General features: G+C 60.3%; 1 protein-coding gene across 4 annotated transcripts; it reads right to left on the bottom strand.

The window, feature by feature from the left end:
* Positions 1–841: 841 nt before the first annotated feature.
* FBXO46 (F-box protein 46) lies at positions 842–20,713 on the bottom strand. Of its 4 annotated transcripts, none has more exons than XM_054009846.1 (2): positions 20,610–20,713; positions 842–4,846 (listed from the first exon to the last, which is right to left on the bottom strand). In XM_054009846.1, the coding sequence occupies exon 2, from the start codon at positions 4,760–4,762 to the stop codon at positions 2,798–2,800; it is 1,965 nt and encodes a 654-aa protein (XP_053865821.1). In that variant the 5' UTR covers positions 4,763–4,846; positions 20,610–20,713; the 3' UTR covers positions 842–2,797. The 4 variants fall into 4 exon arrangements, with proteins under 4 accessions (XP_053865821.1, XP_053865820.1, XP_053865823.1 ...); XM_054009845.1 differs by lacking the exon at positions 20,610–20,713 and adding an exon at positions 11,281–11,538; XM_054009848.1 differs by lacking the exon at positions 20,610–20,713 and adding an exon at positions 9,836–10,533.
* Between the last annotated feature and the right edge of the window lie 2,918 nt (positions 20,714–23,631).

Raw genomic sequence — 23,631 nt, 5'->3', positions numbered from 1 at the left:
AGGCAATAGTTCACAAAAGGCATCTGCTTCCTGCAGACAACTTAGATTTGGATCATCCCAAAAACCCAGCCCGCCCGCAAATGATTTCAAATCAGAGAGGCTCATGGGAGCTGCCTCGTTTGCCCATTGCCCTTTATGGGCCAGACTTCCCCACTGGACTTCATCTCCCGCATTGCAGCCAGTGGCCCCTCTCCCTGAGCGGGGTGCGTCTTGGAAGCAATCGTCCGGCCCCCAGCTCCGAGGGACTAGGAGCAGGAAACACCCAAACTACCACTCCCATGAGGCACTCCCAGGACAGCCCCGTTGCAATATTTCTGCTTTCCCCCAGCAGTTCCAAATTTCCCACAGCCAATTTTGGCCCAAACCATTTTTTTCATTCTTATCGAAATGTTCCCACCAGTTTGCCTCTTGCGTCTCACTTTAGTTCTTCAAATGGCGCCGCAGCTCCAGCTGCTCCTCCCACGCGACCCGAGGGGAAGTGAGGCAGCCGCTGCCTGAGTTTGCAGAGAGCCTGAAATAATAGTTCAGATGGCCGGACTGCCCGCTTCATTTCGACGGGAGCTGCCTCCGACACAACCCTGAATGCCGCTAACTCTTTCGTGCATGGAAGAACGGGGCAGGAGGAGTGCGCTGTGAAGAGCTATCCTAGGAAAAGGTCGGCATTAAGATGGTGAATGCATTACCAGCCTTTAATGCCACACGGCTGGGTGGCAGGGGGACATGATTCATTTTATTTTGGAGGGGAGAGCCAGCAAAGCGGGGGGGGGCAATTTCTCTAACTTCCAAAAGCCCCTTTTTGCCAGGGGATGGGACGAGGGCAAAAAAAAAATCACCCCCAGAGTCAGTTTTTCTGCTGTTTAATTTGTTTTCCACTCAACAGTCATTTGAAATGTCACACATGCACAGAGACAGGCGTATAAATACCAGGCGGAGCTGTGCCCGGGCTGGGGGATCCGGAACCGGATCGGCACCTGGGGACTAGAGCACCACAGGCCGACAGCCTCCTTAGGGCAAGGGGGGCGGGGGGGATGCAAATGGGCCCGACGTGGAGGGCAGGGGACGGCCCCCTGGTTTCGGACCACGACACTAGCTGGGAATTGAGGTGCAGCCGTTGGCCGCATGAGCCCGGCGACACGAGAATGGGTGCCGCCCCACCGTACTCGTGCGTAAGCCAAGACACCAGGGCTAGGATTTCAAGGCAACTTGTGGTGGGGGAGCCGGGGGGGAGAGGAGATACCTTTTGTGGGTTCAAATGAAAAGGCTGCAAAAAGGAGGCACGGTCCGCAGCTGGGGGAGACGCAGTGGGTGGGAGTCCAGCACCCGGCTGGATGGAGATGGAACAATGAGGGGATAAGGCCGTGTAGGGGGCGGGGATCAGGACCCCAGGGGGCAAAGAGGCAGGGTGAAAGGCCGCTCTGGCTGTTAGCCCCAGTTCCAGGCACGGGGGGAGGCCGAGGGCCAGACCCCCAGCTGGCACGCCGGGTGGCACCAGTGAAGCCAACAGGCCCAGGCCGACTCACTCCAGCTGTGGGGCTGGCCCGGTGGTTACGGAAACGCCCACCCTCCCCTGGCACTGGGCCGCTCCGGCCTGTGGGGAGGGGAGAGCCGGGTTCCTTTGCCATATGGGGGTTCGAGTTACAGATCTGGACCCCAAAGAGCCAGTGACGCCGGCCAGGCTGGGGCCGACCCCCACTGCCAATCCCCCCTTCCACAAGCAACGCGGCTAGAAGAAAAGGGGAGGGACCAGCCGATGGCCGGAGGGAGGCCGGCAGCCGCCACCCCCTCTCGCTGAGAACCCACGCGTCCCAGCAGCTTGGCAAAGTCAACTGGTGGCCACCGTGCTAAGAAACCCACGGTCACGGCAAACTGCCAACAGCTCCGGAGAGGCGGCCGCATATAGGCAGGGATGGGGACAAAGGGGGCTCTCTCTTTGGGGGGGTGCCATCACGGAGGGATGGGGATCCCCACCCCCAGCTCCCTTGCTGCTGTGACCCACTGGCTGGCTCTGAGCCCCAGCAAGCCGCGGGTGGGGCAGGCCGGCCTCGGCTTGACAGGTTCTACCAAGCAGCAGTGGGCCCGCCTCTCTCTCTCTCTCCGGAGGCTGATTTCTTGCCCCCCGATATGTGTTCGCACGAGCGGCTTGGATTGGAAACGGGACCCCCAGCCGGCGTGACGCTCGCCGTGCCAGCCTGCGGGGCCGGGAGCACAGCGCCCTCTCTTGGAGCCTAATCACTGACCCCCGAACGAGGCCATGGGAAGAGCGGGCCCTAGTGGCGGTGGGGGTTTCACAGCTTCAGACAGCAGAACCTGGCTCCGATCACGTGCTCCCGCCGGTCGCTGCCACGTGCCCGCTGGCAGCAGGGTAGAGCTGGGCTGAGGGGAGCGCTGCTCCAGCAACGGGGGCTGGAGAAGGAGATTTCAGGTGAATCCACCGATGACGTACCAGTGCTCACCAAGCAGGTAGGAGCAGCGGATGAGAGGGGCTGGACACAAGGGTGGGCAGCTAGCAGGAGAATTCACAGCCGCCAACGAGCTGCAAAGCCGGGGCACAGCAAGGACCCCCTGCCCAAGGCAGGCGGGCGGGGCTGGCGGCTGTAGTAGCAGGGGGAGGAGGCGATCTGGCCCCGGCCCTGTATAATTTTGCAGGTGGGCGAGTCAATTTCTTTTGGGAAGGGCTGCAGCCGAGATCAGCACCAGACAGCCAGGCAAACAAACCAAACCCCACACACACACACACACACACGCACGCACTCACGAGACCTCATGGGCTCCCGCCCCAGCGCCCGTCCGCCCCACCTCACCTCCCGTCCTCCCGCCTGGCCGCTCGGTCCCTCAGCATGTCGCAGGGCAGCACCCAGTTGTTATCGTGCAGCCCCACCCGGCAGCCCGGCGTGTCCTTGTCCGTGCGCCGGCAGCACATCCAGTAGGAGCGTCCGTAAGGCAAGTCGTGGTGGTAGGGCTTGGGGTGCCAGCGGCACAGGGACACGTCCCCCTTCTCGTAGTGTTTCTTGCACTGCTTGCAGGGGTCGTCCCGGTACAGCGGGTCCCGGTTCCAGCGGGAGTCCGTGGCCTGCACGCCGAACGTCTCGATGATGGATTTGAAGTAGTGGCAGGTGCATTTCAAGGCGGCCAGCGACTGGGTGGGAAGGTAACTGAAGATCTTCACCATGATGTGCTCGGGGAGCAGCAGCATGTACTGACGGGGCTCCAGCAACCGCTGGATCTTGAAGCGGATCTCCAGGAAGTCGTGGGAGACGTGCCGGTAGAGACGGCACAGCGAGGTGTCCGAGGCCGCTGGCTCCAGCCCGGGCCCATCCGGCCACTCCACGCCCCCCTCGCCGGTGTTCTTGCTGTCCAGGAGGGAGCCGGCAGCCTCCCGGGTGTCCTCGGGCCGGGGGGGCTGGGCGTGAAGGAAGAAGAGCTGGCCGGGGGGTGGATCCTCGCAGGCGGAGCACAGCCCGTCCGGGGTGGGGGACCCCACCGTCAGACACACCGTCTCCTCCTTCATGTTCTTGGTGCTGTCCTTGCCGAAGAAGACGCACTGATCCACCACGCCCGTCACCACCACGTCCACGTGGAAGCCGGCCACGCAGTCCCGGGGCGTCGCCGCTGGCCCCCCCAGCTTCTCCCCGGCCCTGCCTTCAGGGACGGCGTCCAGCTTGCCCGGCAAGGCCTGGCTCTCGCCGCAGTTCATCTCCAAATCGGGCGGCTCGCTGGCCCCGTCGCCCTTGGGCGCAGCACTGGACAGCAGGAAGTCCACATTGTTGGGCAGGGAGTCGCGGGAGGGGCTGATCAACTGGTAGAGGTCGCAAGTGATCTTGTCCTTGGCATGGGCGCCGGAGCCGGTGGCAGAGCCCCCGGTGCCGCAGCTCATGAACATGCAGTTGGGGCGGGCGCCGGAGCCCACCTCGGGGGGCGAGCGAGGGTCCCGGCTGCTGGAGATGCGGAAGGCGATGCGCACCTCGCCGGGGCTATGCTGGGAGTTGGCCACACACTCAGCCGCCTCGACGCTCCGCTCCTCCTGCTGCGACTCGAAATGGGCCACCGCCTCGGCCACCCGGCTGCAGTCCTGGCCCCCACCTCCGCCCGCCACTTTCTTCTCCCCGTCCGCCTGCTCCTGATCTGCAGAGAGGAACACCACGGGGGAGGCCGGGGCCGCGGGCGCCCCCCCGGCGCAAGGCCGCGAGTAGCTCTGCAGAGCCAGCGCCGTCCGCTGCTCCACCAGGGCCACCATCTCGGCCACGGAGAGCAGGTCCGTGTCGCCGCCCGGCTCGGCGTGGGCCTCCGGGCACAGGTACACGTCCTCCGCCTCCTTGCTGCCGTCCTTGTCCTTCCCCGGGCACGGCTTGCCCTTGCTGGGGTCATGCGAGCGCCGCCGGCGCTTGGCCTTCGAGCTGTCGCTCCCCCATTTGCCCTTGACCTTCATGGTGCTGGTGCGGCTGCTACTGCTGCACTGGTGGGCCACGAAGAAGGCGATCTTCTCCTTGGTGTTGCCTGGCTTGATGACGTACCAGGTGTCCAGCAGCACCCGGCCCTCCTCCCCCTGGCTGGGGCTGGGGGAAACCAGGGGAGGCGGCGGGGCCGGGGCGGGCGGGGTGTTCTCAGAGCAGGCCTCCCCGCTGTCCTCCCCCTCCTTGGTTCTGCAGGCGAAGTCCCCAAAGGGCTTCTTCACCGGGCTGCCGCCGCACGGCTTGTTCTGGGAGTAGGTGCCGAAGGGCCGCGGGCACCACAGCTGGATGTGCGAGAAGGTGTTCTGATCCATCCCGGGCTCATGGCACAGGTGGTGCCCCCCTAGCTCATGGCGCTCTGGTGCCGGACACCGAGATCTTCACCGGCTCGGAGCCACCTGGGGAAAGGGAGAGACAGACACTGATCAGAGAGGCTGGCTGGAAACGAATCGCTCTGCCAGCTTGGGAACCAGCCCGGGGGTTCGCCCACCCCGGACTCAAGGATCTAGGAGTACGAGCCTCCACTGGGGATGGCTCCTTTCGAGAGGCAGCTATGATGGAACAAGCCCGCTAGGGGAAGCGGGTCGGGGGCTTCCGTTCGCCCAATCTCCTGAGATGAGGAGGAGGGGGCAGCCGGCCAAATGGAAAGGCAGTAAGTTCCTAAGGGGTCAGAGGGAATACATGTTCTCACGGTGTGCCGTGAGCCTGCGGAACTCTCTGCCACAGGACACCGTTAAGGCCAAGAGCAAAACAGGATCGGTCGCTACCATGCGGAAAAAACAGTGCCCAGAGCTAGAACAGCAAATCCTAGAACCCTAATCGCCTGGAGCTTGGGAAGGGACCTGACCGCCCTCAAGCCTTGAAGAGAAGAGGGCTAGGGAGGGATCTGTGGGGCAGGGAAGCCTGGGTTGCCCCCAACGAGTTTTTTTCACTCTCCTCAACAGCAGCTTAGGGACACATCTGGGGGGGACACACATTAATTTTAACCCACATGAACATCAATGTGACCTTCAAAATAAAGAGCCTTCATGAGATGCTCCAGACTTCTGTGAACAGACACGACCCCTGGAGAACGGGCACAAGCGCACGTAGGTGCAAAGGGGGATCGATCCAGGCAGCGGGCACATGGAGGAAGCTCGGGATTCTGGTGCGGGACCTGCCGCAGGGGCCAGCCTACCACGCGGGCATGAGAAAGCTGGCAGAGTCTCTCTGCAGCAGTGGGGGCCAGAGCTCAGGGGAGCAGCCGGGAAAACCCGCAGCTGGCTCTGTGCCTCCCAGACACGCTCCCTTCCCCAGCGTGTGTGATTTCTGCCTCTCCCAGGGAGAGAGACCTCGACTCCCGCGGTCCCGGGCCGGCCTGCAGAGTCGGTGAGGCAGGCCGGAAACCGATCACGCCGCAGCATACCGGGAAACCTCGCTCCCCGCATCCCAGGCCTTCTCCGAGCGGAGCCTGCTGCGGCGCGCAAAAACCAACTCCCCGCCACCCACCCTGGCCCAGCGCGCCAGCCACGGGGTGTCCCAGGCTCGATCCTGCCTTCTCGGTGTCACGCCTGATTTGTACCGAGGTTCCGGACTGCAGCTCGGTGGGTCAGAGTCTGGGGGCTGCCTGGCGGCGCTAAGAGAATGGGCCACATGCACCCCTCTGTCTCAAGCTCTCCCACCTCCCTCCTGCTGACTCCCACCACTGTCCCCTCTCTCTCACAGCCACTCTCGCGCTATGCCAGGCCTTTGCCACACTCTGCCGCTGCTCCAGCACGGGGGGCTGTGGGCGGGCTGCCAAGGCTCCCCATACACAGCTGGGAGTGGGCGGATCCACTCCCTCATCATTTGGGTGAGTCAGTCCGTCCCCCAGCAGCCGTCGCGAGTTCCCCCGGCAGCACGGTCACTAGCTGACCCCTCGTTGCCTGGACCACCCCCTTCCGGGCACAGAGGGCAGGGAATTCGCTAACAGAAAGACGGGTCTTCGTGCCCTACCGAGCACCAGGGTAGCAGTTGGCCGGATCCAGACCCCTGGGGAAGCTGGTCCGTACGAACCAGCGTGGCCTGGGAGCACTCAGACAGGTGATGGGCACAAGCACACAATACCACGTCGAGATCGCGCCCCCTGGGCCCGTTCCCCAGCCCCGGAGCACCAGCGCTTCGGGCCACGGCACACGATGCCCACCCTTCCTCTGTCTGCGGGGCTGTAATGTGCAAAACAGGACTGGGGGCCATCAACCCTCGCAGCCCAAGTTACCGAACCGAAGCTCACTTGCAATGAGCACTTTGCAGGGATTAACAGCTAGGAAGATGCCCTCCTATCCTACCCCACACATGCTGCCCGCCCCATCTCCCGTCGCTATGGGGCCTTTCACCCTCCACAAGTCCCCATGGTGCCTCTCAGGTCAAGTCCTGGTCTTGGTTCCATGCAGTACACATCACCACTGAAATGCAGCCACCTCTGGGGCGGAACATGGCAGCTGTTTAACAGCACACAGCCACAGGATAGATGTGTGGGACAGGAAGTGAAGTATCCCCTATCAAACTGAAACGGCAGGACAAGCTCCCGGAGGCACAAGTCTGAATTTTGCACAGACGCTGGGGTTAACCCTTCCACTTTGCGCAAAAAGTGCAACGGATTTTTCTTTTGAATGGCCACAGTCTCCGTTTCAGGTATTATCAGAAAGATGGTGTCTCCGGCAGCCCGGACTGCCAGGGGAGAGCCCCCTACTGAGCCCACGTCCCGCTCCTTGCAGCACAGCGCCCCCTAGCACCACGCTGGGGCATTGGGGTCAGCCCTGACTGCCGGGGAGAGCGCCAGCCACCATCCCCTACCCACAGACTAACCAGACTAACTTGTGACCCCCGCTCTGGGGTCAAGAGGCCAGACGGGGCTGAGGCAGGAATTCAGGCCCCAATGAGAATGTACCCCAAATCTCATGCCCACAGTCTGCCCCTGGAGAAGCGCCATGGGGCCCAGGTCCAGAGTCTGCCCCCACCGACCCCAAGGCCTGGGGCAGCACCAGGGGCTCATGCCCACAGCCTGCACCCCACCTACCAGGAGGCATTCAGGTATGAAGGACTGCATCCCTTCCTCTGCAGCCTAAAGCCCCCGGGGAGGCGGGACAGAATCACAGGCCGTGCCCTCAAGGGAGGACAGGCTACAGTGCCCCCTCCCTGATGCCACCTCTTCCCATTCAGCCACAACTGAGCGCAGCACAGCCAGGGACCCCTTGCTAGGGATGACAACCGGGCACAGACCCCCCCGCAGGACTGTGGTTAGATGCTGGCCACCTGCAAGCGACACCAGAGCGCTGGCCCAGCGCCTGCTACGTGCCAGTCTGAGGCTGCCTGTGGCGGGGCCGGGTTCTTCTTGGAGTCGATGCTGCTCCCTACATGTCCAGGGGAGTAAGTCCCTCACTTCCAGCGAGCACAAGCATAGCCCGGCTTCCTCCACAAGGGAAGGGAGACAGGTCTTGGGGCAGGGAGACAGTGACTCCATGGCAGAGCTGGTAGAACCCAAGAGTCCGGACACCCAGCCCCCCCACAACTAACCACTAGGCCCCACTCCCCCTCCAGAGCCAAGAACGCAGGAGTCCTGGCTCCCAGACCCCACAGCTCTAACCACTGGGCCCCACTCCTCCTCCAGAGCCAAGAACGCAGGAGTCCTGGCTCCCAGACCCCACACCTCTAACCACTAGGCCCTACTCCCCCTCCAGAGCCAAGAACGCAGGAGACCTGGCTCCCAGGCCCCACACCTCTAACCACTAGGCCCCACTCCCATTCCAGAGCCAAGAACGCAGGAGTCCTGACTCCCAGACCCCACAGCTCTAACCACTAGGCCCCACTCCCCCTCCAGAGCCAAGAACGCAGGAGTCCTGGCTCCCAGACCCCACAGCTCTAACCACTAGGCCCCACTCCCCCTCCAGAGCCAAGAACGCAGGAGTCCTGGCTCCCAGACCCCACAGCTCTAACCACTAGGCCCCACTCCCCCCATCCCAGAGCCAAAAACAGAACCCAGGAGTCCTGACTCCCAAGTCCCTTGTTCAGCCACAATCTCCTCTCCCCCTCCCCCCCCCCCGCCGTTTCCAAATGCTGTGGAAAGAACGGGGTGTTATCCTCCAACCTGATGGTATCTTCATTTGACAAAACACAATATGAGGGGGAACTAGGAGTTAAGGGCTGGGAGCAGCCAACGTTGCCCGCTGGGCCTAATCTGTTCATGCGTGGTGGGAGGTCTGCGGGCCATAGCTAGGGTGAGGCACTTTCAGTACTTCTAGGGGAGCCACAGCAGGCAGGTGGGAGGCGGTTTGAAGACGGATTCTGCTCCCGGGGCTGCATCGAGTCTCCCTTATCCCGGGCATGGTCGCAGAAGCGATTTGCACATCGACCAACTGCCCGCGTCCGAGGCAGCTGCCCATCCGTTGGGACGAGTTCCTGGGAGACAGACTGGACAAAGAACCCGCTCCCCGGGCCAGCAAGGCTAGAGACGCACAGAAGAATTTATCAGACCAGGAGCCCATCTACCCTGGTATCCCGGCTCCAAGAGTGGCCAGCATCGGCTGCTTCGCAGGGAGGTGCAAGAAACCCCCAGGGACAATTATGGAATAGCTGCCCCCGGAAAGCTTCCCCCTTCCACCAACCCATCAGTTCATTCTCTGAGGTACCAGATCTTAGATCCCTCCGAAACTTACACCTATATCCTACCAAATCGATCTGTAGGCGGCGCCGTTATCCACATAAACGCCCCCCAATCCTTGTCTGGAGCCATCCGAACGCTTGGCTTCAACTGGATCATGTGGCAGTGAGTTCCACAAGTTCATTGGGATAAACCCAAACTCCTTTCATTACACATTCAGTTTCACTATCCTGCCCCTGCTAAGGAGGCGTGGGAGTGGGGAAAGAAACCTGCATTTGACCCTTAGTCTCACTCCACAGGTCGGGGGCACTGCCGGAGCCGGGGGACAGAGCTCTACTGATAAGCGCAGGCGGATGAAGGGGTAGCAGCCAGGTGCCCTCACAGAAGCTTGGGCCAGTCAAAGGCAGACCTGGGGGGGGCAACATGGAGCCTGATCTCCCACTGGCATCAAAAGAGGGAGACGTCAGAGAGGCATTTAAAAGCAAGAGTTGGGGAGCCAATGGGGCGGCTGGAGCATCCCGCCAACATCCCAGGCCAAGCAGACTGCTCCAGCAGATGGGGTCCAGGACTCCTGGGTTCCATTCCTAGCTTTGCCTCGGCTCCATGTGAGACTCTTAGCATGTCCCTGCCCCTCCGTGCCTCAGTTTCTCCACCTGTAAAATGGGGACATCACGCCTTTGGAGAGGGACAGCTCAGCAGTTCTAGGTACTGTTATGCTGAGGGCCCACAGACCATGCCCACCCCAGTAATGGAAGTCCATGGGACTCACTGGCACTGGCCAGAGTGGCATGCAAGCCGGTCTTCCACTGGGCTCTGGAGGGAGCATAGCCGACTGCGCCCTTTGGATCACAGACAGGCGCTGCCATAACCGATCAGAACAGCGGAGAAAGGCACCGAGTCCTGCGCATGGCCACGGCCAGCACCAGACGCTCCCAGAAACCCGAGCAGAGAACTGCAATAACCAGCGCACGGCGGCAGCCTCTGCCTAACCCGGGGCAGGGCAAGGCTGGCTTTGGGTCTGAAGCCGGGGAGTCGGGGGACGAGATCCTCTAGCTACCCAGCCTGCAGCTATCCCTATGTTCAGCTGAACGGCTGATGGCTTGACTCCTACAGGTGGGACGGGGGCACAAACTGCCCCTCAGGATCCCTGGGTGGGCTCCCCAACCCCCATTCATGCAGCCAGCCAGCCCTGCTGGGGCAGGTTTGACTCCCACCCTTCAGGTGGCGTTATTTTAACCAGGCACAGAGCAGCATGACCCTGATGGACAGGGGATGGGACAGGCCCCAAGACTGTCCCCTAAGGGCTTATCCGCTGGGCCCTTTCACCCACAGGTGCCATGCTGCTGGCAGAAGAGTGGTTTGGGAGTGGGGGGTGAGGGTACCACTCGGACCCCCCTCAGACCTTGCCCGAATTCCCCCTTGCCTCTCCCAAGCCAACTTGCTTTTCGAGTTCAGAGGGGCCAGTGGTTGCACCTGTCCGCCCCACCCGGGGGGGGGGACCCAGGGTCTCCATTTGGGAGGCGTCCCTCCCCTAAGAGGAAGAATTCATTTCCCCTCCCCTTTTGCTGGTTCTGGAGCAGATTGGGGTTGGGTTTTTTTTTTTTTTTTGGAGGTCCCATTTGAAGTTAAAAATAAACAAACAGCTCTGGAAATCGAAGCCAGAATTTGGGAGGAAACCAACCCCAAGAATCAGGCCCATGCCGGAGATCCAGCTGGCTTTCCCCACGGGGCTAATACGGACCCAGCCCCCGGCGCTGGGGGCAGGGGGAGTCTGGTGGATAAGGCACAGCGCTGGGAGTCCTGGCTGCTCCACCACACAGCCCCCTCCCCGGGTAGGGTGATCAGATGTCCCGATTTTATAGGGCCAGTCCCGATTTTGGGGTCTTTTTCTTATATAGGCTCCTATTACCCCCCACCCCCGTCCTGATTTTTCACACTTGCTGTCTAGTCACCCTATCCCCGGGGCAACCTTGGGCAAGTCACTTAGTCGCCCCGTGCCTCAGTTTCCCCCCCCCTTGACCTGTAGAATGGGGCTAATCCGCCTTGGGGGGGGGGTGCGCCCCCACCCCACACCAGGCCCAGCCCGGGGACGGCTCGGCCTAGGGCAGGAAGTGGCGAGTTACCAGCCCAGCGTGTGGCGGCCCCCGGGGGGGGGGGGGTTCAAAGCCCGAGGCTCGCCCCCCCTCCCAGCCCCGCGGGGCCCCGCCGCCTTACCCGAGCCCCCAAGGCGGGGTCCGATCCGCGCCCGGTCCCTGCTGGGGCCCGGCCAGCCACAGGTTGCAGCAGCCTCCGGAGGGGCGGGGGGGGGGGGATCGGCAGCGGAGCCACCCAGGGCTGGGCGGTCCCGGCATCTGCCCCCCCAGGGCCCCCAGCTCCAGCTGGCTCCTGGTCCTTAAAGGGGCAGCGCCCCCATTACTCGGGCCCGCCGGTCCCTACACTACAATAGGGGCCTTTGATCCCGACCCCCGCCCCCCCCCCCCTCGCGGCTGCTCCAGCCATTTGTTGACAGACATATGCATGGAGCTGGCAGCCAATCAGAAGGCCGAGTTTGGGGCATGCCCATATATGGATGACAGCAGAACCTCAGCCTACCCAGGGGCTTCCCGGTTAGGGAGCGTGGAGCTGTTCCCCAGCCTGGCCGGAGGCGCAAGGGCAGGGCCGGGCTGCTGGGAGGGGGGGGGGGGGGAGAGATTATCCCACTGGCTGAACACATGGAGCACCCAGCGCCAACGCCCCCTCCTTGGCCTCCGCGCCAGCCTGGAGGCACAGATTGCCCTGCCAGGGAGGGGTCTGCATGCCACCCTCTGGCTTCGGGTGGGGGTCAAGCGTCTGCTCCCCGCTCCGCTGGGTCTGGGGACCTAGAGGTGAAAGTCTCCGGTATGAACCCCACCGTGAGCCATGCCCGCCTCTCAGCCTGTCGTTTGCCGCCTCCCGTGGGTCAGGACAGAGTTTGAAGCAGGAGCCCAGTAAACCAGAGGGCCTGGAGTCCGGGGATGGCGGCACAGGCCAAACCCCAGTTCTGCGCTCTCGGGCCGCAGGGGCAGCACCCACATTTTAGGTTCCCTGGAGCTCCCCGGCTCGGTTTGGCCAGCCAGCTAGGGCCGCAGCAGGCAAACCTCCCCTGGAAAGCTGGGGGCCTTCTCTCTTCATGGTCCACACGCGACCTGATACCGCAACGTCTGCCTGACTCTGCAGACAGCCTGGGAGGATGGCAAGGTGTGACCCGCCCAGCACTTACATCCTAGCCCAGGGCACGTTAATTGCAGATGGGAAGGCCGCTCCAATCACCCAGCCCGCCCCTCCTGCATAACTCAGAGCAGAGAATAATAATTCCTGGGGAACTAGAAACAGACACATCCCAGCTGCTGGAAAGACTCCAAGCAACGGAGAATCCTCCCGCCCGTTATCCTGGCGGCGTGCTGGGGTGTCCGCCTTCCCCTACCAGGCCTTTCTGCAGCAGACGACACACTCCTTGGCCTCAGGGCTGACGCCACCTTCGCACTGCTTATGTTCATGCTACATCCCCGTGGAGCCAGATCCACTGCCTTAGCCCCCGAATCTCGGCTGGACTGCGATACCCAGCAGGGCTAGACTCTACGGCGCACGCCCAGCTCCCCTCATCCTGCAACCACCATCCCACCCACGCACGGGGGGGAGCCCGGATTAGAACCCTGGTCCTTTTGTTCTATAAACGCTTGACCTCCTGGAGCCGGCAGCAGTAATATGTCCTTTTCCCTCTCTAGGGGAGGCCTCCGAAGGGCAAGGAGGATTCCAGGCCTCCGTGCCTGTCCTAATTGTATCCCTCTGCCCATGTCTGGGCACGTCTCTGACGCCCCACAGAACCCCCTGCTTCCCTGGATGATGAAGGGGTCGCGGAAGAGCCGCAGCCCGGCCTGGCTAGAGAGATGTTGGCGGATCTGGATCTTTGCCTGGCTTCAGTCCCGGTCAGTCTGGGACTTTGGCGCCCCTCTCTGGGCATCTTTCCACTGGAATCTCCCCCGAAGAGGGCACAGACTGCGAGCAGGTCCGGGGCACATGCTGCCCCTGGAGCTGTACAGCAGTGGAAGGGGAAGATGCTGGCGGTTCGGGGTCGCCACAAAGCACGCAGAGGGAAGACGAAGATACGCAAGGAAAGGAGGAGGAGCAGGTGAATTACGACCTGAACACCAGCTCTCGCCTTGCGGAGAATTGCCACCCGAACCCTTCCACCGCCCAGCCAATGAGAGGAACCTCTACAATAGCAGCCAGAATTCATCATCCTCACACCCCAGCGGGGAGGCCCCTGGTCCCCAGCATGTCCGTGGCCGCCCCTGGATTAGACCCAGTGCCCTCTCCTCTTGAGATTCTCGCTATTCCAGTAGCGCCCCGTAGTGGTGGATCAGCTCCCCAGCCTGGTAGGCAAGTAACAAAAAATCCGTGCCCTGGAGCCTCACTATGTAGGTATCACACGTCCACCTGTTTGCCAAGTGGGGCTAGTCGGGAAAAAATCTGCACAGGATACAAACAAAGCCCTAGGAGACATCTCCACCCGCTCCCAAACACGACACCCCCTGGGCCGGCTTCCCCTGTTCCAACCTCCCCGCTTCCCTTCGCTGGTTGTCTTCCTCTCTCCAAGTTACCCTGAATTTTCACTGCTCTGTGGGCTTCCTCCATCCCCAACTCTCCTCCCAGCCGGGTCTGCTCCAGTGCCATTAGAACGGCAACTCAGAGGGAAGGAACCGAGAAGCAGCTAGGGCTGGAGAGGAAAGCAGGTGATGGAGGCAAGATGGTCCCAGGTGAGCCTAGTGTAGACGCAGTATTCTGGACCCCCAAGGCTCTGAACGCCAGGAGTTATGACAAGGAGTGAGATCTGAGCAGAGCAAGGACCGGGCCAGTGAATTCTGTGGTGCCCCTTTAAGCCAAGCTGGTGCCATCTGCCTTCTCCCTTGCCTTTAGACACCTCCTGCGCATTTCACTTCTGCAAGAAAGAGTTGCCAATTTGAGACGTTCCCTTGCCTCCCTGCACTGATTGACAAGCTGCATTTAAAGGGACAGCAGCCCCTGGTACACAGGCAACCCTACTGCCATCTGCTCAGGGAGGGGTGTCTGGGATGCCTGAGAGGAGAAGGCTCCATAGGGCTAAGAATTGAAACACTCCCCCGCAAAAGACCTTGCAAGGGCAGAGCTGACTCCCTAAGCTTCTGAGTAACAAGGGGGATTTACCAGCCCTGCTCTGCACCCCCGGCTGCTCGCCCACCACTCCGGCGGGTCCCACCAGCTGCTGACACCTGTAGCCAGCTGCATAATCAGATCAGACACGAAAACTGCCTGAGCATCCCAGCTCTGCTCTCAAACTCAGCCCAGGTCCCCCCAAGCTCCAGCAATCAATGAATTTCCAGCGGGCTCATTGCTGCAATGTCTCGCTGCTTCTCCGGAGCTGGGCCCCCAGCGGGAAGTGGGCTCCCGGCTCTAGGAAAGCAGCAGATGCCGCATGAGAGGGGGGAGCGCTTTCTGCTCCGGTCCTAGAACAGTGCTCCTGGTTTGCTGGGTTTTCAAAGCCCTGGTCGCGTGGCCACCTCTCCTCAACCCAAATCCAGCCGTTCAGACGACCCACCCCGGGACAAGTCGGATGCTGCGATGAAGAGGGTGTTATAAGTACCAGATGGAGGGATAGCGTCATGCCTCTTGCAATTAGGCCTGACGCTTCAAAGCAAAGGGATCCTCTCTCCCCCCACTAGGTCTCTCAGCCGGCCCGACCGCACAACAGCGACAAAGCGACACCTCCTAGCCCAGAGTTTCGATTAGCCTCAATCCCAGCCACACCTATGGGAGCGTCTGATTCTGCTGAACCTGGGCTGGTCCTGTGATGCTCAGCAGAGGCCTTTCCCCGCCAGGTGACAATTGTTTTATAGCCAGGGCATAGGTAGGAATTTGACATTTACGAACTCCCACCCATCTGATGCAGGCATCCGCACGCCCCATCCGCTCCCCAGGCACCAAGCACACAGGGGCTGGAGAGCAGAGGGGTGGTGGAAAGCTGGAGATCAAAAATGGTAACCCCAGGGCATATCTCTGAGCATGCTTAACGCATCGTGTGTCGTTCACCTATGGAACTCACTGCAGCAGGGTATTACCGAAGCAAAGAACTCAGAAAGGGATTAGGCATTTAAGGGTATGGAAAGCATCCACAAGGGTGGAAGTCACAAGGGCTACTGAACCTCGAGTACCAGCGCATTTGCCAAACAATTTGATCTAGCTCAGGTATTTCCAGGGAACCCTTCAACACCAGTTTTTTGAGGGCAGGATGGAGGGTATCCCCCTCTCCAGTGGGTGACAGTGGTACAGTGCTATCTGATTGGTCAGTTGAATATTGGGGGAGGAGGGGTTTACCTCTTCCTGAACCAATCAGGACAGGCTACTGCTGGAATCAGGACTGAACTGGAACGGATGAACCCAGGGCCCCACCTGCTGCAGTAGCAGAAGAGGCCAAAAGGACAACGAACTCACCAGCTCGACTCTGCTTGTCAGAACTCCTGGGTTCCGCTCCCAGCCACGGCATCGACTTGAGCAAGCCCCTTCCCCTCCCTGAACCTCAGTTTCCCCGTCCATAAAAGGGGATAATACCTGGCTTGCAGGAGGCTGGCCAGGCCCGGCTGATGAGTATTTGCAGCAAAGGTCCTGACGCAGAGCAAATGCTGGTTGCTATTTGGACAGTCTCCTTCCTCCAACCGAGGAGCGGGTTCCCCTTTTGGGCCACCACTTCCCCAGAGCTTTTCCGGGCAACACATTAGCACCTTCCTCCTTCCAGCTAACCTCACGACCCCAGGCCAAACCAGAGGGTTAGCACACGTACAAACCTCGCCTCCGGTAAGAGAACCCGCTTCCCACTAGGGAACGCCCTCAAACCATCCAGCATGAGCGCCGCAGGACTCGGGCAGAAGGCAACACCTTTGCCTCGTCTGAAATACAAGCTGGGTTCCGGGAACATTTCAAGCTCTTTTGATTTGTTTGTGTAAGGCCCACACAACCCCAGCCCCCACCTCTCAAACCCCAGCCCAACTGCGGGGCATGGACGAAGCAAGGACACACACACACACACGAGTCGAATTTCCCTGTACACGTGGGGTGGGGTGGAGGAACTGTTTACGGCATTTCTATCCTGCTGATTCTTGTTTGAGCTCATAGGCTGTGCCATTACTGAGGTATCCGCGCTGCTCAGATGCGTTGACCACCATGTCCCAAGCTGAATGAACTCTGAGGCCAAGATGCAGGTTAGCCTGGCATAAGGCTCTTACCAGGTTCACCTCCCAGTTGTTTAGGTGTCCAAAAAGAGGACACTCCACGGGGCCCCGGCCCTGCCCCCAGCCCCGCCCCAACTCCACCCCTTCCCCAAAGTCCCCGCCCCAACTCCGCCCCCTCCCCTGCTTCCCGCGAACATTTGATTCGCGGGAAGCCTGAAGCAGGCAGCAGGTAAGCTGGGGTGGGGGGGAGGAGGCGCGGCCCAGTCTCGCCCCCCCGGCGTCTCCAGCCTGGCTCGGCTCGGGCCCTGGGGTGCCAGCCCCGGGCCAGCCCCCGGCCGAGCACCCCCCGGCCCAGCCCCCGGCCCCCGGCTCAGCACCACCGGGCCTGGCCCCCGGCCCGGCCCAGCACCGCCGGCCCCGCATGTCCCGATTTTCCCGGACATGTTCGGCTTTTTGGGATTTCCCCCCAGACGAGGATTTGAGGCCCAAAAAGCTGGACATGTCCGTGAAAATCCGGACGTATGGTAACCCTACAGTTGTTATACTGGGCTTCTTTCCTTTTGCCTCCTTGCCTGATGCCCAGAGAACTCACCAGCCCCCCCAAATGTGGCTACCCCACTTTGGACCCTGGTGCTCCACTTGATCCCACCCTTGTCAATACACTACTAAGCATGGGGTGGTGTTTTTTCAGGCAAAGTGCTTCAGGAGGTAGGACAACAGCGGTCTCCATTATACAGATGAGAGAAATCAATGAGCAGAAATTACGTGACATTGTCTCGGTGGCAAAAGAATAGAAAGAACCCAAGAATCCTGCTCGGACCACTGCACCACATTGCCTCTGCTCCATTTCACACTCCCCACTCCAACAGCTTAAAGACCACTTGTTTGGGGGATGCATTATATGTACTCTCAGGTTAGAGAGGGCGGTGCAGCGCCAAACAAGGGGTGTCAGAAACTGGAGGGGCCATGTTTGTTGTGGGAATATGGCCAGGAAGCTGAGAGGGAGGGGAGGGTTGCCAGAAGTGGAGGAGGCCATGTTTGTTATGGGCACATGGACAGGAAGCTGAGGTCAGTTCTCAGACTCCCAGGATTTATATAATCACTGTACAGTTACTGAGACACAACCACACAACTGTTATGCAAATCAGACCTTCACAGCCAATCAGCGCTCAGGGAATTGCACATCTGGTGTACAGCCCCTCCAATTGGCTCAGAGCACGTCTACACTGAAAACACTGCACCGATGCAGCTGTAGCACTTAAGTGAAGACGCTCTTACACTGACAGGAGAGAGCTCTCCCATCGGCATAGTTAATCCACCTCCCGGAGAGGCAGTAGCTATGTCGGTGGGAGAAGGTCTCCTGTCAGTGTAGTGCTGTCTACACAGGGGGTTATGGATTTTTCACACCCTGAGTGATATTGTTATACTGACATAGGTCTGTAGTGTAGACATGGCCTGAGGAAAATTCAGTGCCAGTATCCTGCGTAATCCACCCACCATCTCTCTCCTAGCTACTGCGGGGCAAACGGACACCCCGCCACAGCTTCATTTACAGAGAATCAGCCGCTGCCACAGCTCCGCCTAGCCCTGCGCTCGGCCTTACTCAGCGCCCCAGCCTCGGAGCGACAGGGCTGCTGACCGCACCACGCTCAGCACAGTCCATGGCTCACAGCCATGCCACCCCTTTGGGGAGCCCGCCCACCTTTGCAGCTCTGTCTTTTGAAGATCGGTTTCAAACCACCTAGGACAGCCGCAGCATAGGATGAGAAGACCAGTGAGTTTGATCACGCCTGAGCCATTCCTGTTCCGGGCCTGCACCTTGCAATAGCTCCGAGTGCTTTGCCCAGCCTTAATTTTAAAGGCCCTACGTGGGGAAAGGCCTCCGCAGCCAGATACATCTGATGGGTGAGCAGGGCCGGCTCCAGGGTTTTTGCCGCCCTGGAGCAGCAAAAAGCAAAAAAAGCAAAAAAAGCCGTGATCACGATCAGCTCTACCGCCACCGCTTCAGTCCCGGACGTGCCGCCCCTCACCGTTGGCCACCCCAAGCAGCTGCTTGCTGGGCTGGTGCCGGCCCTGTGGGTGAGACGCTTCAGGGCTTAATTCGTAATCCCACCTTGTTACTTAGCACTTTTCAGGAGTAAATCTCAAACTGTTTTACAGACGGGAAACCAAGGCACCTAGAGGGCTGTGACTTGGCCCAAAGTCATCCAGCAGGACAGTGGCAGAGCCAAGAAAAGGTATCCTGATTCCCACCCCAGTGCTCTATCCACTAGGCCCCCATTGCCCTCCACACCCGATCCTGCAGGGAACTCCCTGCCAGTAGACCCCTTCATCCGCATGGCGCTGTAGGTAAGACTGACTCTTAGTCTTCATTTATTAGAGCATAAGCTTTCGTGGACTACAGCCCACTTCTTCGGATGCATAAGCTTATGCTCTAATAAATTTGTTAGTCTCTAAGGTGCCACAAGTACTCCTGTTCTTCTTTTTGCGGATACAGACTAACACGGCTGTTACTCTGAAACCAGTCTTCATTTAGTCAAGCTAAATATTTGATTCTCAGCATGGCCCCGTACTTCAATCCTTTCAGCTCCCTGTGGCTGAATTCCCTCCAATGTGCTAATAGCTTTCTGGTAACGAGGTGCCCAAAGCAGAACAAAGGATCCCAGGTGAGGTCTCCCCAAAGCTGTGCAGCAGGGGGTTCCCTGGGTGCCACTTCACAACTAGATCCTTGTTATTAATCATGATGCTTAGTACGGTCCTACCTAAAGCCCAGCCAAGAACAGGGCCCCATTGCACAAGGCGCTGTATAAACAGATGGCCCTTGCCCCAAAATGCTTAAACTGAACCAGACCAGACAGAGACACCCCCATCTCATTTGCTGCCCACCAGCAGGAAACCACTTGCCAATGAGCAGGGGGTCAGGGAAGGTTCCGGTTTCTGGACGCACAAGTCCCCACCACGCCGTGCATTACTGATGGAAACCAGTGATCGGGTCATTCGGGGGTGGGAGGGGGCTTGCGGGCCACGAAGGACACGCCAGTCGGGTGGGGCCTTGCCACGGGATGCTCAGTGAGCGAGACACACACAAGGGTGAAGTCCTTGTAACACACCATCAAAAGTCAGACCCTCCCCACCCCACCCCCAGTTCATCCCTTCGGATACCCCACAGCCCCACGAGCCCCCACCACACCGACAACCTATAACCCCTGTCCTGCCTGCCCTCCCCCCACAACATCCTATTGCCCCTCCCCCACAGCCCCATGAGCACCCACCCCAACAGCCTATAACCCCTGCCCTGCCTGCCCTCCCCCTCCAACACCCTATTGCCCCTCCCCCACAACCCCCACCCCAACAGCCTATAACCCCTGCCCTGCCCGCCCTCCCCCTCCAACATCCTATTGCCCCTCCCCCACAGCCCCACGAGCCCCCACCCCAACAGCCTATAACCCCTGCCCTGCCCGCCCTCCCCCTCCAACACCCTATTGCCCCTCCCCCACAACCCCCACCCCAACAGCCTATAACCCCTGCCCTGCCCGCCCTCCCCCTCCAACATCCTATTGCCCCTCCCCCACAGCCCCACGAGCCCCCACCCCAACAGCCTATAACCCCTGCCCTGCCTGCCCTCCCCCTCCAACACCCTATTGCCCCTCCCCCACAACCCCCACCCCAACAGCCTATAACCCCTGCCCTGCCCGCCCTCCCCCTCCAACATCCTATTGCCCCTCCCCCACAGCCCCACGAGCCCCCACCCCAACAGCCTATAACCCCTGCCCGCCCTCCCCCTCCAACACCCTATTGCCCCTCCCCCACAGCCCCCATCCCAACAGCCTATAACCCCAGCCCTGCCTGCCCTCCCCCTCCAACACCCTATTGCCCCTCCCCCACAGCCCCACAGCCCCCACCCCAACAGCCTATAACCCCTGCCCTGCCTGCCCTCCCCCTCCAACACCCTATTGCCCCTCCCCCACAACCCCCACCCCAACAGCCTATAACCCCTGCCCTGCCCGCCCTCCCCCTCCAACATCCTATTGCCCCTCCCCCACAGCCCCACGAGCCCCCACCCCAACAGCCTATAACCCCTGCCCTGCCCGCCCTCCCCCTCCAACACCCTATTGCCCCTCCCCCACAGCCCCCACCCCAACAGCCTATAACCCCTGCCCTGCCCGCCCTCCCCCTCCAACACCCTATTGCCCCTCCCCCACAGCCCCCACCCCAACAGCCTATAACCCCTCCCCTGCCTGCCCTCCCCCACCCTCACAGCCCCATCCCCTGCACGCCCCTCCCCCACAGCCCCATTCCCTCTCCTCGCTCCCCATCTCTTACCCCTGGACAGGGGCCAGGCGCGCTGCCCCCTCCCCCAGCAGCAACTCCTCCTCCCAATGCTTCCGGGTTGCACTGCGCAGGCGCCCCCAGGGTCTGCACGCACAGGCGTTCCCAGAGCGCCCGCCGCCCCCGCACTGCATTCTGGGGGCTGTAGTCTCTGGCCCTCCCCATGGTCATCCTGGAGGCTGTAGCCTCTGGTCTGGCCAGGCCAGGGGCATTCTGGGGGCTGTAGTCTCTGGCCTGGCCAGGGCAGGGGCATTCTGGGGGCTGTAGTCTCTGGTCTGGCCAGGGCAGGGGCATTCTGGGGACTGTAGTCTCTGGTCTGGCCAGGCCAGGGGCATTCTGGGGGCTGTAGTCTCTGGCCCTCCCCATGGTCATCCTGGGGGCTGTAGTCTCTGGTCTGGCCAGGCCAGGGGCATTCTGGGGGCTGTAGTCTCTGGCCCTCCCCATGGTCATCCTGGGGGCTGTAGTCTCTGGTCTGGCCAGGGCAGGGGCATTCTGGGGGCTGTAGTCTCTGGCCCTCCCCATGGTCATCCTGGGGGCTGTAGTCTCTGGTCTGGCCAGGGCAGGGGCATTCTGGGGGGCTGTAGTCTCTGGACCTCTCCTCCCAGCCCCCCCATATGCGCTATCTGCGATCTCTTTCATCAGCGATAGTCAGGGGTTTCCTCTCCAAGGCGGGGGCATAGTGGGGCAGATCCCACATCCTGGGGCCCATTGTCCCATTGTGGGGGGAAGTGGCCGGCACGGGACACCGGAGAGCCACGGTTGGGAATCTGCCTGGGCCTTGCAGCTGTGAGCCACGCCCGGGGAACAAGGCCTAGATCCCACCTTCTCCAGACCCAGACCCAGGTCCCCGCCCCGGCCCTGCTGCTGGAGCTAAGGATGGAGCTCCTCGGGGTGCCAGGAGTAGACCTTGTATCCTCCCTCTGTCTGACCAGCCACTGGGTTAAAGCCAGCAGGGCCCATCCTGACCCAGATCAGATGGCCCAGCAGCCCGGGTGTGCAGCCCCTGCCTTGTGGGCGAGCTAGAAGGCAGCCCCACGCCTTGTTGCTGCAGTTGTGCGGCCGTGGCAATGAGGCGCTGTCGCCATGGTTTCATTTTATTCAGTTAAATACAGGGGGGAGACGGTGCAATTTCTGGAGGCTCTTCTACACCCCCGCCCCCATGTCCGAGGCTCTGGAGTACGGCACACTAACAGAGTGGGGGTTGGTCACACGCTTGCCCATTGCTTGTCTGAGCTACGGCAGGAGGTAGGACACCAGGCGAGATAAGCTAATCGTCCTGGTCTGGCAGGAGACAGGGATAAACTGGTGACCAGCCCCCAGCACTTTGGTTTGGATCCCCTCTGTGACGTTGCACCCTCTATGATTTTATGAAAATATGCTAATGAGTGTGAATATAATGTAACTGGAATATGCTTCATGCAAAAGGTCTCTCGTTAAGGTATCATTACGAAGCTTATTATCTACTGAGTGTGTTCATCCTATTTGTATGAATGTATCATTCTTGTGTCTGAAACTAGAAATATAACTCTGTGGGCCTATTGTAATTATGGAAAGTGTGGGCCATTAATGGTGGTTTGGAATCTTGATGGCTCCCATTAACCAGGACAATTGACTGCAGATGGCTCTGTTTACTTGTAAGTCTTCCTGTATAGGTTTGTGCTGGCAAGTGGGTAATGAAGTCTTACAGTGACATGTGATCATGTGACCTGAACTGGAATCCATCTTTAACCTTAGAGACTAACACATTTATTTGGGCTTAAGCTTTCGTGGGCTAGAACCCACTTCATCAGATGCATGAAGTGGAAAATACAGGAGCAGGTATAAATACATGAAAGGATGGGAGTTGCCTTACCAAGTGTGAGGTCAGTCTAACGAGACAATTCACTTAACAGGATACCAAGGGAGGCAAAATAACTTTTGAAGTGGTAACGAGAGTGGTCCATTTCAGACAGTTGAAAAGAAGGTGTGGGTAACAGTAGGGGAAATTAGTATTGGGGAAAAGAGGTTTAGGTTTTGTAATGACCCAACCACTCCCAGGCTTTATTCAGGCCTAATCAGCGTTTGGGGGATGTGGTTCAGACCTGGGTCTGGGTTTGTAGCAGGGTAGCATGTCTGGCTCAAACAGGCAAGGTTCTGGAGTCCCAAGCGGCCAGGGAAAACGGGTTAGAAGTAGTCTCAGCACATCAGTTGGCAGTCCCAAAGGGCTTTCTGTGATCCAACCCATCACGCCCTTCCACTCACCTCTATAAGCCTTGCACTTACACAGGTAGCACCCCACACTCTGCGGGTTCAAATCCCATCAAATTCAAAGGCAACGCATGCAAGAAAATCAACGCTTTTTTAATGCCACATACAGTTAACCTGTGGAACTCGCTGCCACAGGGTGTCACCGAGGCCAGGAGCCACCGGCCATTCAAAAGAGGTGGACACACATCCAGGGCCCGTTTCCCCATCTCTGCACTTGAGGCAAGGATGGCAGGAGGTGGACTTAAGCTCCAATGCACTCTCTAGGCCCTGCCTGGCCCCTATTCTCTGTCAGGGAGACCTCAGGGGTGATCTAACTGCTGCTCCACGTCCTAAGGGCCCGATACCTACAGCACAGTGGATTCCAGCTCCACCCTCTATCTGCCCCCTATTGGCCTGAGGGGGACGGGGGCAGAGAATAGCCATAGCGCAGTGCTATCTGGCCATGCCCCTGGTCCACCCCCTACGGGCCCTCGTGGGGGCGGGGAATAGCCACAGTGCAGTGCTCTCTGGCCGCGCCCCAAGTCGCCTCTACACAGGAGGTTGAGAGCAGGGCCCTTATGCCAGCTCCACAGTATCCAGGGAGCCCCCTACAAGGGAGGTGGGGGGCTGGATTCCCAGGGGGCTGGGTGTGCCCACCTCAGGCCCAAGGAGGCGTGCCTCTGCACTGACCCCAGCTGGACGTCCCCCGAGTCTCAGCAACAGCTGTGGGCCACAGTGGACTCATACGTGCCCACGGCATTTGTCCACGGGCACTCCAGGGGGGCACTGT

This window comes from Malaclemys terrapin, chromosome 20, assembly GCF_027887155.1.
Source record: "Malaclemys terrapin pileata isolate rMalTer1 chromosome 20, rMalTer1.hap1, whole genome shotgun sequence".
Lineage (NCBI taxonomy): Eukaryota > Metazoa > Chordata > Testudines > Emydidae > Malaclemys > Malaclemys terrapin.
The sequence above is the reverse complement of the archived record's forward strand: the minus strand, read 5'-3'. Positions and strand labels throughout refer to the sequence as shown.

What these genes read in the sequence shown, in the direction of transcription:
- FBXO46 (XM_054009846.1), bottom strand. Translation starts at nt 4,762, where the DNA reads ATGGATCAGAACACCTTCTCGCACATCCAGCTGTGGTGCCCGCGGCCC.